The 16,296-nt window shown below is 46.3% G+C and overlaps 1 protein-coding gene across 1 annotated transcript in view; it reads right to left on the bottom strand.

Annotated features, from left to right (window-relative positions):
* LOC140714856 (ATP-binding cassette sub-family C member 3-like) overlaps positions 1 to 16,296 on the bottom strand; it is a 188,134-nt gene that overhangs the window by 82,347 nt on the left and 89,491 nt on the right. The window contains exons 3-6 of the mRNA XM_073026539.1: positions 15,376 to 15,501; positions 10,746 to 10,883; positions 9,208 to 9,333; positions 4,622 to 4,683 (exon numbers count right to left, since the gene is read on the bottom strand). Coding sequence (XP_072882640.1) covers positions 4,622 to 4,683; positions 9,208 to 9,333; positions 10,746 to 10,883; positions 15,376 to 15,501 — 452 coding nt within the window. The remainder of the gene's footprint in view (positions 1 to 4,621; positions 4,684 to 9,207; positions 9,334 to 10,745; positions 10,884 to 15,375; positions 15,502 to 16,296) is intronic.

Genomic DNA, 16,296 nt, shown 5'->3' with positions numbered 1-16,296 from the left:
TCTTCATTCAACTTACACCCTACATCCAGACTGCTGTTTGGGGGCCTGTAGATAACTCCCATTAGGGTCTTTCTACCCTTAGAATTTCTCAGTTCTATCCATACTGACTCTACATCCCCAGATTCTATGTCCCCCCTCACAAGGGACTGAATATCATTCCTCACCAACAGAGCCACCCCACCCCCTCTGCCAGTCAGTCTGTCCTTTCGATAAGATGTATATCCTTGAATATTCATTTCCCAGGCCCTGTCCGCTTGAAGCCATGTCTCTGTTATTCCCACAACATCGTACTTGCCAATTTCCAACTGAGCCTCAAGCTCATCTACTTTATTCCTTATACTTCGTGCATTCATATATAATACTTTTAATTCGGTACTCCCCTCTCCTTTTATATCAATTCCTATTTCACTTGGCCATACTGTATGATCTCTTCTTGAGCTTTCTACTCCATTGATTCTGTTGTCCTTTTTAACTTTTCTTATTTTCATTTTCCCTTTAACTCCATCCTTATATTTCCAGTTCATCCTCTCCCCCCCACTACTTAGTTTAAACACATCCGTGTTGCAGTGGCAAACCTGTCTGCCAGAATGCTGGTCCCCTGCCTATTAAGGTGCAACCCGTCCCTTTTGTACAATTCATCCCTACCCCAAAACAGATCCCAGTGGTCCAAGAATGTAAATCCTTGCTTCCTGCACCAGTTCCTCAGCCACACATTCAGATCCATTATCTCCCTGATCCTGCCCTCTCCAGCACGAGGAACTGGAAGCAAACCAGAGATAACCACCCTGGAAGTCCTGCTTTTCAGCCTTCTTCCGAGTTCTCTGAAGTCCCACTGCAGAATGTCCTTCCTCTTCTTCTTGTTGTCATTTGTGCCGACATGCACTACAAATCCCGGTGCACCCTGAAGACGTCCCCAAAACAGCACTCATCACCCCGTTCGGCCTGTTCGAGTTCCTCCGAATGCCATTTGGCCTGAAGAATGCCGCACAGACGTTCCAGCGGCTAATGGATGCAGTAGGACACGACCTGAACTTTGCGTTCATCTATTTGGACGGCATCCTTCTAGCCAGCAGTAGTCGCCAGGAGCATCTGTCCCACCTCTGCCAGCTCTACTCCCGCCTGAGTGATTTCGGCCTCATGACCAACCCGGCCAAATGAGAGTTCGGTCTCGATACCATTGACTTCCTGGGCCACAGGATTACCAAAGACGGGGCAACACCTCTGCCCGCCAAGGTAGACGTGATCCGCCACTTTGCCCGGCCCAACACAGTCAAAGGCCTGCAGGAGTTTGTTGGTATGGTGAACTTCTACCACCGTTTCCTCCCCTCAGCAGCCCGTATCATGCGCCCTTTGTACACCCTGATGTCGGGTAAAGGCAAAGACATTACTTGGGACGAGGAGGCCACGGCCGCTTTCATTAAAGCCAAGGAAGCCTTGGCAGATGCTGCGATGTTGGTGCACCCCAGAACGGACGTTCTGACCGCCCTCACGGTGGACGCATCCGACACAGCAGTCGGTGGGGTGCTGGAGCAACTCATCGAGGGGCACTGGCAACTCCTGGCGTTCTTCAGCAAGCACCTACAACCACCCGAACTCAAGTACAGTGCTTTCGACCGGGAGCTGTTGGCACTGTATCTGACAATCCGGCATAGAAGGCAGGCCGTTCACGGACCACAAACCGTTGACCTTCGCGTGCACGAAGGTGTCCGATCCCTGGTCGGCTTGCCAGCAGCGACATCTGTCCTACATATCTGAGTACACGACGGACATCCAGCATGTCTCGGGAAAGGACAACGTCGTGGCAGACGCACTCTCCAGACCAGCTGTCCAGGCCCTGTCCCTGGGGGTGGACTATGCAGCACTGGCAGAGGCGCAGCAGGCAGACGACGAGATGCCCAGCTACAGGACCGCAGTCTCGGGTTTGCAGCTGCAGGACTTTCTCGTAGGCCCAGGTGAGAGGACCCTCCTGTGCGACGTGGCTACTGGCCAACCTTGCCCCATCGTCCCGGCAGCCTGGAGGCGGCGAGTTTTCGACTCCATACACGGTTTGGCGCATCCATCTATCAGGACAACCGTCCGACTGATCTCCAGCAAGTTCGCGTGGCACGGACTTCGCAAGCAGGTCAGTGAATGGGCCAGAACGTGTGCGCAGTGCCAAACAACCAAGGTGCAGCGGCACACTAAAGCCCCGCCGCAGCAGTTCAAACCCACCCACCGGAGGTTCGACCACATTCATGTGGATATCGTGGGCCCCCTACCAGTGTCCAGAGGAGCGTGGTACCTCCAAACTATGGTAGACCAGTTCACGAGGTGGCCAGAGGCGGTCCTGCTCACCGACACATCTGCCGATTCCTGCGCCCGAGCACTGATCGCAACCTGGGTAGCACGCTTCGGGGTACCGGCCCACATTACCTCCGACAGAGGAGCCCAGTTCACCTCCAGCTTGTGGTCGGCTGTGGCCAGCCTGTTGGGAACGCAGCTACACCACACAACTGCCTACCACCCACAGTCGAACGGACTATTGGAACACTTCCACTGTCACTTGAAGTCGGCTCTCATGGCCCGCCTGAGAGGACCTAATTGGGTGAACGAGCTTCCCTGGGTCCTGCTTGGAATTCGCACAGCGCCCACAGAGGATCTGCACGCCTCGTTGGCTGAGTTGGTGTACGGTGCACCCCTGGCCGTCCCGGGAGAGTTCATACCAGCCCCAAGGGGGCAAGAGGAAGAACCCGCAGCAGCCCTGGACAGACTAAGCGAAAGGCTCGGCAACTTGGCCCCCATGCCGACTTCACAGCACGGACGGACCCCGACCCATGTACCAAAAGACCTGCAGGACTATAAGTTTGTGTTTGTACGAAGGAGCGGACACCGGGCACCGCTACAGTGGCCGTACGAGGGGCCGTTCAAGGTGATCAACAACAACGGGTCCACGTACGTTCTGGACATTGGGGTGAAGAGGAGGTTTTCACGGTGGACCGACTCAAACCAGCCCATGTGGACTTGGTGCAGCTGGTCAAGGTTCCGGCACCGCGGCACAAAGGTAGACCTCCCAACCAGAGGCTGATCCAGACTGTGGACACTGGGGGGTGTATCGCTGGTTCTGGGGGGGGGGGTTATGTGGCGACCCACTTTCTGCGCAGGCGAACCGGCTCACAAATAGCCAGCGCGCGGGGGGAGACTTTGGTAATGCACCTCCGACATCATTTCCGCCCGGAGAGGGTGGGCGCTAGGGATTAAATGCCAGCACCGCGAAGTTTGAATAAACTAGTCTCGAAACAACTTACCGACTGCGTGTCATCTCTAGCTCTGTATGTAGTACATCGCTACAACCCCAACAGACTCACAGGTGAAGTGTGGCCAAACCTGGAAGGATTGTTTGGGGCCCTAAATGGTGGTAAGAGAGGAGATGTAGGGACAGGTGTAGCACTTACGCTTGCAGGGATAAGTACCAGGTGGGAGACTGCTCGTTTCCATGGATGCTGCCGGACCTGCTGAGTTCCTCCAGCTTGTTTGTACGTGTTGATTTGACCACAGCATCTGCAGTGTACTTTGTGTTTAGAGTCCCCTATCACTACTGCCTTCCTCTTCCCCTCTGTACCCTTCTGAGCCACAGGGCCAGACTCTGTGCCAGAGGCACGGCCACTGCCGCTTCCCCCCAGTAGGCTGTCCCCCCCCCCCCCCCCACAACAGTACTCAAACAGGAGTACTTATTGTCAAGGGGTACAGCCACAGGGGTACTCTCTAGTACCTGACTCTTCCCCTTCCCCCTCCTGACTGTGACCCACCTGTCTGTCTCCCATGGCCCCATTGTGACCATCTGCCTATAACTCCTCTCTATCGCTTCCTCGGTCTCCCTGACCAGGCAAAGGTCATCGAGCTGCATCTCCAGTTCCCTAACTCGGTCCCTCAGGAGCTGCAGCTCGACACACATGGTGCAGATATGGCCGTCCAGGAGGCTGAGAGACTCTAGGACCTCCCACGTCTGACACCGAGCACAGAAAACTGGCCATACACACATACTTCCTACCTCACCTCATCCCATTACTGCCTGAGCCCGTTGAGCCAAAGCCCTACCACTCTGCTGCCTCTCACTCCGCTGGACATGGCTGCCTTCTTTTTAAACCTTTCGTGCTCTACTGGCTGATGTCACACGCCTGCACAGTCTCACCTCTCTTTAACCCGAGTAGTAAAAAACTGCCTTCGCTCCAAAAAACCAGCACTTCACTCGCAGCCTTCTTGCTCCGAAGTGTTGGGGAGAATTGAGTTGTGGTGGGCTGGTAGACATGGGAATGTTGGGGACAATTGAGTTATGGTGGGCTGGTAGACGTGGGAGTGTAGGGGACAATGGAGTCGTGGTGGGAAAGTAGATGAGAGAGTGTTGAGCACAATGGGAAATGTGAGTGACTGGTCTATGTCACAACTCCTTTCAGGTGAGGGTGAGGCACTGTGCGTGCAATAATCTGCTTGAGAGAAAGCCTCCTTTAAGACTTCTTGCAAATGTATTGGCATTGACACCATTTCTCTGTCAGATAATATCAGATGGCACACGTTTTCACCTCAAAGGACAGTTGTTTTAAACTGATATGGTGACAGCAAACTCTTTAGGAGTACTGTGACTTACCCAGTAAACCACCAGAATGTCAGCCTTGAGAGAAAGCCAGCGTTTACTTCTGGGCACGAGTTCTGTGATGAGAGCAAAACTAATCAACTTCAAAACAATTTTATCCCCATAGAATCACCATCTCCCAGCATTAAGCTTATTTTGCCCCCTTGCAAGAGCTCTCAAAAGCATTCTGCTTCACTAACATCACATCCACAGGCCTAATTATTCGTACCCTCAACCATTAATTTTTCTATGCTATTCCAGCAGCATTTCCAGTGGTCTGGTATCAACTCTCATCTCTCTTTTACACCTTATATATCTGAAGAAGCTTTTGGTATCCTCTTTAATATTATTGGCTAGCTTACTTTTGTATTCCATCTTTACCTTCTTAATGACCTTTTTAGTTGCTTTCTGTTGGTTTTTGAAAGTTTTCCAATCCTCTAACTTCCCACTAATCTTTGTTCTTTTGCATGCCCTCTCTTTGACCTTGACTTCCCTCATTAGTCGCATTTGCATCATCTGGCCTTTAGAATACTTCTTCCTCTTTGGGATGTATATATCCTGTGCCTTCCAAATTGCTTCCAGAGATTCCAGCCATTGCTGCTCTGCCATCATCCCTGCCAGTGTTCTTTCCCATCAATTCTGGCCAACTCCTCTTTCATGTCTCTTTAATTTCCTTTACTCCACTGTAATACTGATACATCTGCCTTTAGATTCTCTTTCTCAAATTTCAGGGTGAATTTGATCAAATTATAATCACTTGCCCATGATGGTCAATTTATCTTGAACTCTCTAATCAATTCTAGTTCATTGCTGATGAACAGCTTATCCTCTAGTGGGCTCAACCACAAGCTACTCTAAAAAGCCATCTCATAGGCACTCTAGAAATTCTCCTTCCTGTAATCCAGCACCAAACTGATTTTGAAATATTGAAATCTCCCATGAGTATTGTAACATTGCCCCTTTGGCATGCATTTTCTATCTCCCGTTGTAATTTGCAGACCACATCCTTATTACTGTATACAATCCCATCAGGTTCTTTTTACCCTCGCAGTTCATTCGCTCTACCCACAATAATTCAAAACCTGTCCCATTGACCGTATGTCATCTCTTCCTAATTATTTGATTTCATTTTTTACCAAGAGAGCAATGCCACTCCCTCTGCCTTCCTGCCTATCCTTTTGATACAACATGTATCCTTGGACATTAAGCTCCCAGCTATAATCTTCTTTCAGCCATGATTCAGTGATGCCTACAACATCATACATGCTGATCTTCAACTGCGCTACAAGTTCTTCTACTTTATTCTGTATCCTGCGTGCATTCAATTACACCACCTTCAGTCCTGTATTCACCTTTTTGATTTTGTCCATTTTTTACATTGCAATTCATCCTGTTGACTGCAATTTTGCCCTATCAACAGCCTCTCCTCTCTGCACATTGCCACTGTTTGTAAACCAGCTACCTCCTCTTCGGCACTATTATCCACCTTTCTCACGATATTTCTTGCAATTACAGCACAGAAACAGGCCCTTCAATTCATCTAGTCCATGTTTAATTATTATTCTGCCTGGTGCCATCGACCTGCACCCGGACCATAATTCTCCATATCCCTCCCATCCATGTACATATCTAAACTTCTCTTCAATGTTGTAATCGAACTTGCATCCACTTCCACTGGCAGCTCATTGAGCTCTGATCACATCGCAATGACCCTGGATGCTAACTCTTGTTTTACCAATCTCATTCATTCACTGTCACCAGCCCAGTTTCTCCCCTACCTCCTCCATCAAATTCCAATCCCTTATTACATCCCCTGTCACCCTCCCATGTGTTCAAGGAGCACATACAACATCATGGGGAAGAGGTCCCTCATCCCTGGATTATTCTAGTCAAGTTCCAGTCTAGTCCTGGTCACTTTATAAGGCAGCTCTGGGACTTGCACAAATCTGTTCCCTACAGTACAAATGCTTCACCAGTGGCTGTAAAACTTACAACATGAGAATATAAAGTTACAACTTTCCAAAGCACCAGGTTGGCAGGTCAGGTAAACCTATCAATTCAGAGGTTTGGAAAGATGTAACTTTTATCAATCTGAATTTTCAGACCACAACAATGGAGTTAGGATGCCTGGTGAAATAGGCACAAGGAGAACAGCCTGTTGTAACAGTATTCCCCAATTCCTAACTCAGACCTTTTGCAGGAAAGGCCAAGGTGCCAAGTAGATTCTCAACCTACTTGCTTGTACATCTACCTGCCTGTCAACTCCTTACCACTTAGAACATCCGAACAGTATAGCCTTTGGCCCACAATGTTGTGCTATCCACTTAACATACTCCAGAATTAATCTAACCCTTCCCTCCCACATAGTCCTCCATTTTTCTATCATCCATGCGCCTATCCAAGAGTCTGTTAAACGACCCTAACATATCTGCCTCTACCATCACCCTTGGCAGCGCATTCCAAGCACCCACCAGTCTCTGCGTAAAAAAACTTACCTCTGACACCTCCATAAACTTCCAATCAATCACCTTTAAAGTATGTCCTCTCATATTAGCCATTGCCACCTGGGAAAAAGTCTCTAATGATCCACTCGATCTATGCCTCTTATCATCTTGTACACATCTATCAAGTCACCTCTCGTCTGTCTTCTCTTCAAAGAAGAAAGCCCACACTCACACAACGTATCCTCATAAGATGTGTTTTTTAATCCAGGCATCATCCTGATAAATCTCCTCTGCACCCTCTCTACAGCTTCCACATCCTTTCTATAATGAGCCGACCAGCACTGAATACAATACTTTTAAGTGTGGTCTAACCAGGGTTTTATAGAGCTCTAATATTACCTCACAGCTCTTGAACTCAATCCCCTGACTAGTAAAGGCCAACACATCATATGCATTCTTAACCATCCTATCAACTATAAAGCATCTTCAAGGGATCGATGGACATGGATCCCAAGAACCCACACGGCTAAAAATCCTGCTATTAGCTTTGTACTGTCATCAATTTCGACCTTTCCAAGTGCAGAACTCCTCACTTTTCCAGATTGGTTGAATTCCATCTGCCACTTCTGCACCCTGTCAATGTTCTGTTGTAACCTATGACAACCTATACTATCCACAACTCCACCAATCTTCATGTCATCTGCAAACTTACTCACCCACCCTTCTACTTCCTCATCCAAGTCATTTATAAAATCAAAAAGAGCAGAGGTCCCAGAACTGATCTTGTGGAAGACACCACTAGTTACTGACCTCAAGGGAGAGGTTTGAGTAGACCTCCATCTACTCATACCCTGTCTGCCTTCTCTGGGCAAACCAATTCCAAATCTACACTCTTACATTTCCCTGGACCCTATGGCTCCTGACTTTCTGAATAAGCCTTCCATCGGCAACCTAGTCAAATACCTTACAAAAACCCATACATAACACACCCACTGTCAACCTTCATCACTTTCCTTTGACACTTCCTTGAAAAGTCAATCAGTCTCATGAGGCATGACAGCTCCTCTCAAAGCCATGCTGGCTATCCTTAATCGGATTATGTTTCCCCAAAATACTCATTAATCTAGGACTCACTGGTTTATAATTCCCAGGATTATCCCTATTACCTTTCTTGAACAAAGGAGTAACTTTCTTTGCCCTCCAATCTTCTGATACTACTCCTCTGGCCAGTGAGGATGCAACAACAAAAGCAGCAATCTCTTCTACAGTAGGAACCAAGGGTATATCTTGTCCAGCCTGGGTAAGTTATCTATCCAAAAGGTTTTTAGAAGTTTCAGTACTACCTCATTCTTAACCTTTACATGTTCACATGATTCACATTCGTCGTCCCTTCTCACTGGTGAATACTGAAGCACAGAGTAGTCGAACTCTAACTTCAGGCAAATGTTTCCTCTTCTATCCCTAATTGTTCCTTGCCTCACTATCGCTGATCACTCCTACCCTCACTATCCCTGATTGCTCCTACCTTCACTATCCCTGATCGTTCCGACCCTCACTATCCCCGATCGTTCCGACCCTCACTATCCCTGATCGTTCCTACCCTCAGCATCCCTGATCGTTCCTACCCTCAGCATCCCTGATCGTTCCTACCCTCAGCATCCCTGATCGTTCCTACCCTCAGCATCCCTGATCATTCCTTGCCTCATTCTAGTCATGTATGTGTAGAACAGCTTGGGATTTCCTTAATCCTACCCACCAAGGCCTTCGCAGGCTTTCCTAGCTCTCCTAAGTCCTTTTCTGGTAGGTTTCTCTTTCTTTATTATTGCACAGGTAGAGCAGTCAGAATGGAACCCAGGGCAGAAGTGAGCTCTTCTTGCAGGATGTGAGGTCAGGGAGACCTCCAGCGTCCCTGTTGACTATACCTGCGAGAAGTGCATCCCACTGCAGCTCCTTGCAGACTGAGTAAGGGAATACAGCTGATAGGCAGCTTCTTTCCATGGGAGTCCGCAGTGGGACTTGAACTCAGGATGTTTTGATTCATGACAACCCACAAAGCCATGCCGAAAACCCCTGACCGGATTGTTGGTCTTGCGAAGTCCCCGTGTTTTGGAAGTAGGAAGGTGAGTGAAATGCAATGTCAGCCAGAGCAGAACTCACCACATCTGATGGTATGCTGGAGAAGTACGGAGAAGGCTCACTGAGGCAGCAGAGACAGAACTGAATCAGAACAAGGGCAAAGTACATGCAGAACGTGGTGAATCGGAAGACATCAGACACACTTTTCTGAAGAGAAACACAGAGCAGTTGGTCAGATCATTTGGAGTTCCAGGCCCTGGCATACTGTAAATTAATCCTGTAAATATCACTCCCACTCTGAAAGCCATCTCTATTATTCCACATATTCTAACCCACCCTCATGGGGAACTCCAGAGACTTGTCAGTACACTGGTACACTGCCCCATTCAGGGGCACATCCCACAACCAAGCCATGGAATCCCCAAGACCCAGCAGAGAGTCAATTGCTTCCCCCTGGGTTCTGACAACATGGCTTCCCTCTGCTTGCTCAGGCAAGGCAGCAGCAGGTTACTAGACTCTGAGGTTACAGGGTACACCGTGGGGAAGTCACTAACTGTAACAGTAAAAACAAGTTGCCAGCAACAAGGGTATAAAGACACCTCCAGAAGAACTGAACAAAACTTCTGAGTAGTCATTGTACTGTTGTCAGATTCAAAATCAGGTGTATTATCACTGACATATGTTGTGAAATTTGTTTTGTGGCAGCAGTCAGAATAAGACTTAAAATATGCTGTAAATTATTATAAGAAATATATACATATTTGTCTACTCCCATTAGGGAGGAGGCTACATATCATCCACGCCAGGACCACTAGCCTCAAAAGCAGACACTTTCCCCAAGCAGAAAGGCTGAGCTACACCTCCACACCTCCACTCACCACTACTTTTTACCATTTCCTGTCAGTCACATTATGTACAGTTTAGCATCACCTTATGGATATACAATCAATGTATGTATACAAGCTATTGTTTTTTTTAGTATTATTATTGTGTCTTTTGTGTGTTTTTTTTTGTGCTGCATTGGATCCGGAATAACAATTATTTCATTTTCCTTACACTTGTGTATAGGAAATGACATTAAATGATCTTGAATTGAAATAAGCAGAGCAAAAAGAGAGCAAACAAAATAGTGAGGTAATGTTCATGTGCTCATTCTAGGAAGAAAATGTTCCTAAAACATTGAGTGTGTGTCTTTAGGCTCCCATACCTCCTCTCTAAGGGCATCTCCTGTGTGTGGTGGGGGTCCTTATGATGGATGCTGCCTTTCTGAAATTAAATAAGTAGTGCAAAAAGAGAGCAAAATAGTGAGTTTGTATTCATGGACTGTTCAGAAATCTGATGTGGAAGTGACAAAACTGTTCCTGAAAAATATTAAGTGTGGGTCTTTAAGCTCCTTTACCTCCTCTCTGATGACAGTATTAGGAAGAGATCTTGTTCTGGGTAGTGAGGGTGCTTAATGATGGATGCCATTTGTCAGAGAGGGTGAGTTGTCAGGTCCATTTGCCCCTTGTGCCCTCAACACCTCACTCCTCCACAAGTTACGGTTATCTCATCTGATGTTCATAGTCCTGCATCCTGAGCAACGAGTACCTGTGCCCACCTCGTAACCTCCCACTCACCTCACGCCACGCTGTCAGGATCTTTGAGCGGAACGTCAATATGGCAGAAACCAGTGTGATGAGCCAGAAGAGGAGGAGAACTCCAGAGGACTGGATTCCTCGCAGCCTCTCGTACTGGATCAGAAATGTTGCAAGTAACTGAAGTGACAACAAAGAGGTGCATTAAAATGGACGCCACTACCTCACTCCACCGCCAGCGCTGACATCGCAGTACTCTGCAGGAGGACCTCATTCTGGGTCACTTCAAGGCCCGTTAGGAATACCTGAATCCCTCCCAGATTGATTGAGGAATGCAGGGGTGTGTAGAAATGGCACAATAGAGGAGCAGCCTTGATCATATTAAATGCGAGGCAGATTGGAAGGGCCTGGTCCTGCTTTCTTGTGTGTTCTTTTCCAGGTCAAGTACATCATAATACACCATGGAATGTTATGGTGAGGTTGTATAAGGCATTGGTGAGGCCGAATTTGGAGTATTGTGAGCAGTTTTGGTCACCAAATTACAGGAAGGATGTTAATAAGGTTGAAAGAGTGCAGAGAAGGTTTACAAGGATGTTGCCGGGACTTGAGAAACTGAGTTACAGAGAAAGGTTGAATAGGTTAGGACTTTATTCTCTGGAGCATAGAAGAATGAGGGGAGATTTGATAGAGATATATAAAATTATGATGGATATAGATAGAGTGAATGCAAGCAGGCTTTTTCCACTGAGGCTGGGGGAGAAAAGAACCAGAGGACATGGGTTAAGGGTGAAGGGGGAAAAGTTTAAGGGGAACATTAGTGGGGGCTTCTTCACACAGAGAGTGGTGGGAGTGTGGAATGAGCTGCCAGATGAAGTGGTAAATGAGGGCTTACTTTTAACATTTAAGAAAAACTTGGACAGGTACATGGATGAGAGGTGTATGGAGGGATATGGTCCAGGTGCAGGTCAGTGGGACTAGGCAGAAAAATGGTTCAGCACAGCCAAGAAGGGCCAAAAGGCCTGTTTCTGTTGCATAATGTTCTATGGTTCTGTGGTTCTATAAATGATCTTAGTTTCTTCCACTTACTGGGCAAGAATTCCAGAGATTCACCACCCTCTGTCAGAAGAAATGTATACATTTTAAGTGGCTAGCCCCTTAGCTTCTAGTTATGTCCCCTTGTACATGACTCTCCCACTATAAAACATCTTAACACTTACCCTCAGACTGTAATAAGCAGTCAACATTTTGGGCCAAGTACCTTCATCAGACCCCGTTGATAGGTATCAGCCTGAAACGTCAATTGTTTATTCCTGTTCAACATTTTTGCCCTCTCAAGCCCCTCTTAGGGTCTTTTATATTTGAATAGAGTCACCCCTCATTCTTCTAAACCAGGGGTGTCAAACTCATTTTAGGTCACGGGCCGGATTGAGCAAAATGCAGCTTCATGCGGGCCGGATCAGTCGGACGCGTGCGAACGCAGCTTTCGTTGCCTCCGTTTTTTCAGCCTTCTCTCATGTGTCTCAGTCTCTGCTATAACTACAAAGTGTTTCACTTTACAAATTCCGTTTCTTATGAAGAAGACTGCCGAGCAAGACTGCCGAATAAACACTAAAAACCCTGAAAACCTGGTACCTGAATAAACTCAGCATTAGCCATATCATACGCCATAGGCGCTTCGATTACTGGGGCCAGCTTTAATAGTAATTAGATATTATCTCACGGGCCAAAGATAATTCCACCGCAGGCCGGATCTGGCCCGCGGGCCTTGAGTTTGACATATATGTTCTAAACTCCAAGATATACAGGTCCAAACTATTTAGTCTCCCTTGATAGGATAACCTTATCATCCCAGCAATTAACCTGGAGAATCACCTTTGGACTGCCAAAACACTACTGAATTTTGTTCTAAGATCAGGGGACTAAGAACTATAGAGTTTTCCAGCTAAGGCCTCACCAGCACTCTGTATAACTACACGTTGGGCATGCCTGCTGATTATGATTCATGCACTACAACATCTATTCGTACATTCTGTAATTCAGTCATCTGCAGTACCCATCTATTCATGCACCTTGTACGTCAACCAAATTCAAAAATCAGAGTTGCAAAGCAGCTTGGGAGTCCTTGCACAGTATTCCCTAAAGGCTAACTTGCAGTCTGAGTCAGCTGTAAGGAAGGCAAATGCAATGTTAACATTCATTTCAAAAGGACTAGAATATAAAAGCAAGGATATAATGCTGAGGCTTTATAAGGCATTGGTCAGACCACACCTGGAGTATTGTGAGCAGTTTTGGGCCCCTTATCTAAGAAAGGATGTGCTGGCATTGGAGAGGATCCAGAGGAGATTCAAGAGAATTATCACAGAAATTAAAGGGTTAACATATGAGAAGCTTTTGATGTCTCTGGGCCTGTACTTGCTAGAGTTTAGAAGAATGGGAGGGGAATCTCATTGAAACCTATTGAATATTGAAAGGCCTGGATAGAGTAGCTGTGGAGAGGATGTTTCCTATAGTAGGGGAGCCTAAAACCAGAGAGCACAGCCTCAGAATTGAGGGACGTCCATTTAGAACAGAGATGGGGAAAATTTCTTTAGCCAGAGGGTGGTGAAACTGTCAAATTCATTGCTACAGACAGCTGTGCAGGCCAAGTCATTGGATATACTTAAGGCAGAGTTAGATAGGTAATCGATTAATCAGGGCCTCAAAGGTTACAGGGAGAAGACAACAGAATGGGGTTGAGATGGATAATAAATCAGCCATGATGGAATGGCGGACCAGACTTGATAGGCCAAATTTCCCAATTATGCTCGTAGATCTATGCTATACCTCACTCATTCTATAACATCTATTCATACATCCTATACTTCACTCATTTGCAGCCTCTCTCCATTTAGATAATAATCTGCCTTTTGATTTTTCTTATTGAAGTGCATGGGCTCATATTTCTCCACATTATACTCCATTGGGTGGGCTTTTGCTCTCTCACTCAATCTAAATCCCATTGCAGAATTACAGTCTCATTATTCAGCACATGTTTTCAATGGGTTAGGAAAGGAATGGATATCCTCAGGTGGATAGAACAGGAGAATATAAAATTCTTGAGGAAGCATCCACATAGATTGGAATTAGCAGTCATCTGCACAATTGAGGATTGACAGTGAAAGCCAGTGTGGATTTGTTAAAGACAAAGTATGTCTAACCAACTTGACAGAGTATTTTGAAGAAGTAACTATGAATGGATGAGGGAAAATTAGTTAATGTGGTAAACGTGGATATATAATCCACGTTTATATATAATGAAGACATATAATCATTATGTCTTCAGGACTGATGACCACAAGACTATAAGATATAGGAGCAGAATTAGGCCATTTGGCCCATCGAGTCTGCTCTGCAGTTTCATCATGGCTGATTCATTTTCCTCTTAGCCCCAATCTCCTGCCATCTCCCTCTATCCCTTCATGCCCTGACTAATCAAGAATATATCAATCGCTGCCTTAAATATACCCAATGACTTGGCCTCCACAGCTGCCTATGGCAACAAATTCCACTGATTCACCACTCTCATCCTCCTCATCTCCATTCTAAATGGATGTCTCTTTATTCTGAGGCTGTGCCCTCTGGTCCTAGATTCCCCTACCATAGGAAACATCCTCTCCACATGCACTCTACTGAGGGAGTAAAGGCCCAGCCCCATCAATCAATGACAATAACATATTTCAGGGAGATACAGACAGGGACTTTAAAATGACTATATGGCAATGATGAGAAGATGATATACACAAAGATGTTATATTTGGTCGAAGAATGAGAAGAGGCGACACTGGAGGTTGGTCTAAAGAACAGAGAGATTCGAGTGTTTGTGCACAAAGTTCATGGAGTTGGCAGTGCCAGGGGAGAATATGGGCTTTGTAAACAAAAGCTAAGATTACAAGGGTGAAGACTTCAGGGTAAACCTTTACAAAAATCAGTTTGGCCACATCTAGAGTATCATAGGCCTGAGTAGTGCATTTTGGGTAATATATGTTGAGAGAGTGCTGAGGTTGCTCTTTTTGGAACAGAGGGAATCCCAGAGTTTCTACAGTGGGGGAGACTAGAACTGGACGGCACAACCTCAGAATCGAGGGGCATCCGTTTAGAACAGAGATGAGGTGGAATTTCTTTAGCCAAAGGGCAGTGAATCTGAGGAACTCATTGCTACAGACAGCATGGGAGCTAAGTCACTGTGTATATTTAAAGCAGAGGTTGATAGTTTCTTGGTAGTAAGGCTGGCAAATGTTATGGGAGAAGGCAGGAGGTTGGGTGAGAGGAATAATAAATCAGCCGTGATGGAATTGCCTAATTCTGCTCCTGTGTCTGATGGCATTTGAAACCGTGGTGAGGATAGACCGAGCAGGTGGAGAGAAAACTCTCACCATGGAGGGATTAAGAACTGAAATTAACTGGCAAAAGTGACACCTGGAAAACAAAGGAAGTGGGCAGGGTTAGGGACACATGGCATGAGCTGTCAAAGGAGTAGGCTGAGTACAGGAAGGGAAAGAAATCGAAAGGCTCTGGGGCAGAGGACGGGGAGCAGGGCTAACTGGGTGGTCCCTTGCAAAAAACCAATATGACCCTGACAGACTGAATGGTTGCCTCTCCTGCGGTGAACATTCTGTGAAGGCAATTTGCTCACCATTGTGACTCCCAGCAGCAGAGGACTGATGAAATATGCTAGGACCCATCCTTTTTGGTTCACCATTTCGTGGACAGCATAGAAGAGATCCAACCAACTGATAATCCACAAAAGAAGCCCCAGAACCTGCAGGAGAAGGAACCAGGAACAAAATGGACATACAGTGAGAGATAAATACAACTCAACACACTGATACAGTCCCAGTAGTGTAGTGGTTAGTGTGACATTATTCGGCTATTCCACTGATATAGTCACGGTAGTGTAGTGGTTAGCGAGACCGTTTGTGGATCGTTAACCAGTTGGAGTATCGTTAATAGTTGAAGAAATAGTTCCTTGTAAACATACATCAATTACTGCATACTTGTTTCATTCACTTAAGTCTATTAATGATTGGCTTGCCTCCTGGAAAAGAGAATTGAGCCCTTGAGAGTATAAACAAAACTGGTGCTCTTATCAGAATAACTTGGCCTTGGTACACTGAACAGGCCAATAGCAGAGCAGTCTCCGGGAGAAACTGAATTTACAAATCCAGGCATCAGCTTGCCATAACCACTTCTTACCTTGTACCTTCTTCTAGCACCTGCACCCACTACAACAACCTTTCCAAGTTAGTGCCAAGAGCAGCTCCACACCTATACAGAGGCTGTGGGTGCTTTACATAGAACAATACTGAGCTGTGACAGGCACTATAGCCCATTATGTCTGTACTGATCATGATGCCAATCTAACTAATCACATTAGCCTGCACATGCTCTGCAATATTTCTATCCTCTGCCTGCTCCCATGTCCATCTAAATGTTCCTTAAAGCATTGGAAGGCAACAAAATATCTTTAATTAATCTTACCGATGCCACTCAGATTTATCTTAACAAGTAACTACGGTCCCATACAATCACTAAAAAACTGTATTGAACAAATCAC

Source organism: Hemitrygon akajei, chromosome 22 (assembly GCF_048418815.1).
Source record: "Hemitrygon akajei chromosome 22, sHemAka1.3, whole genome shotgun sequence".
NCBI classification, from domain to species: domain Eukaryota; kingdom Metazoa; phylum Chordata; class Chondrichthyes; order Myliobatiformes; family Dasyatidae; genus Hemitrygon; species Hemitrygon akajei.
The sequence above is the reverse complement of the archived record's forward strand: the minus strand, read 5'-3'. Positions and strand labels throughout refer to the sequence as shown.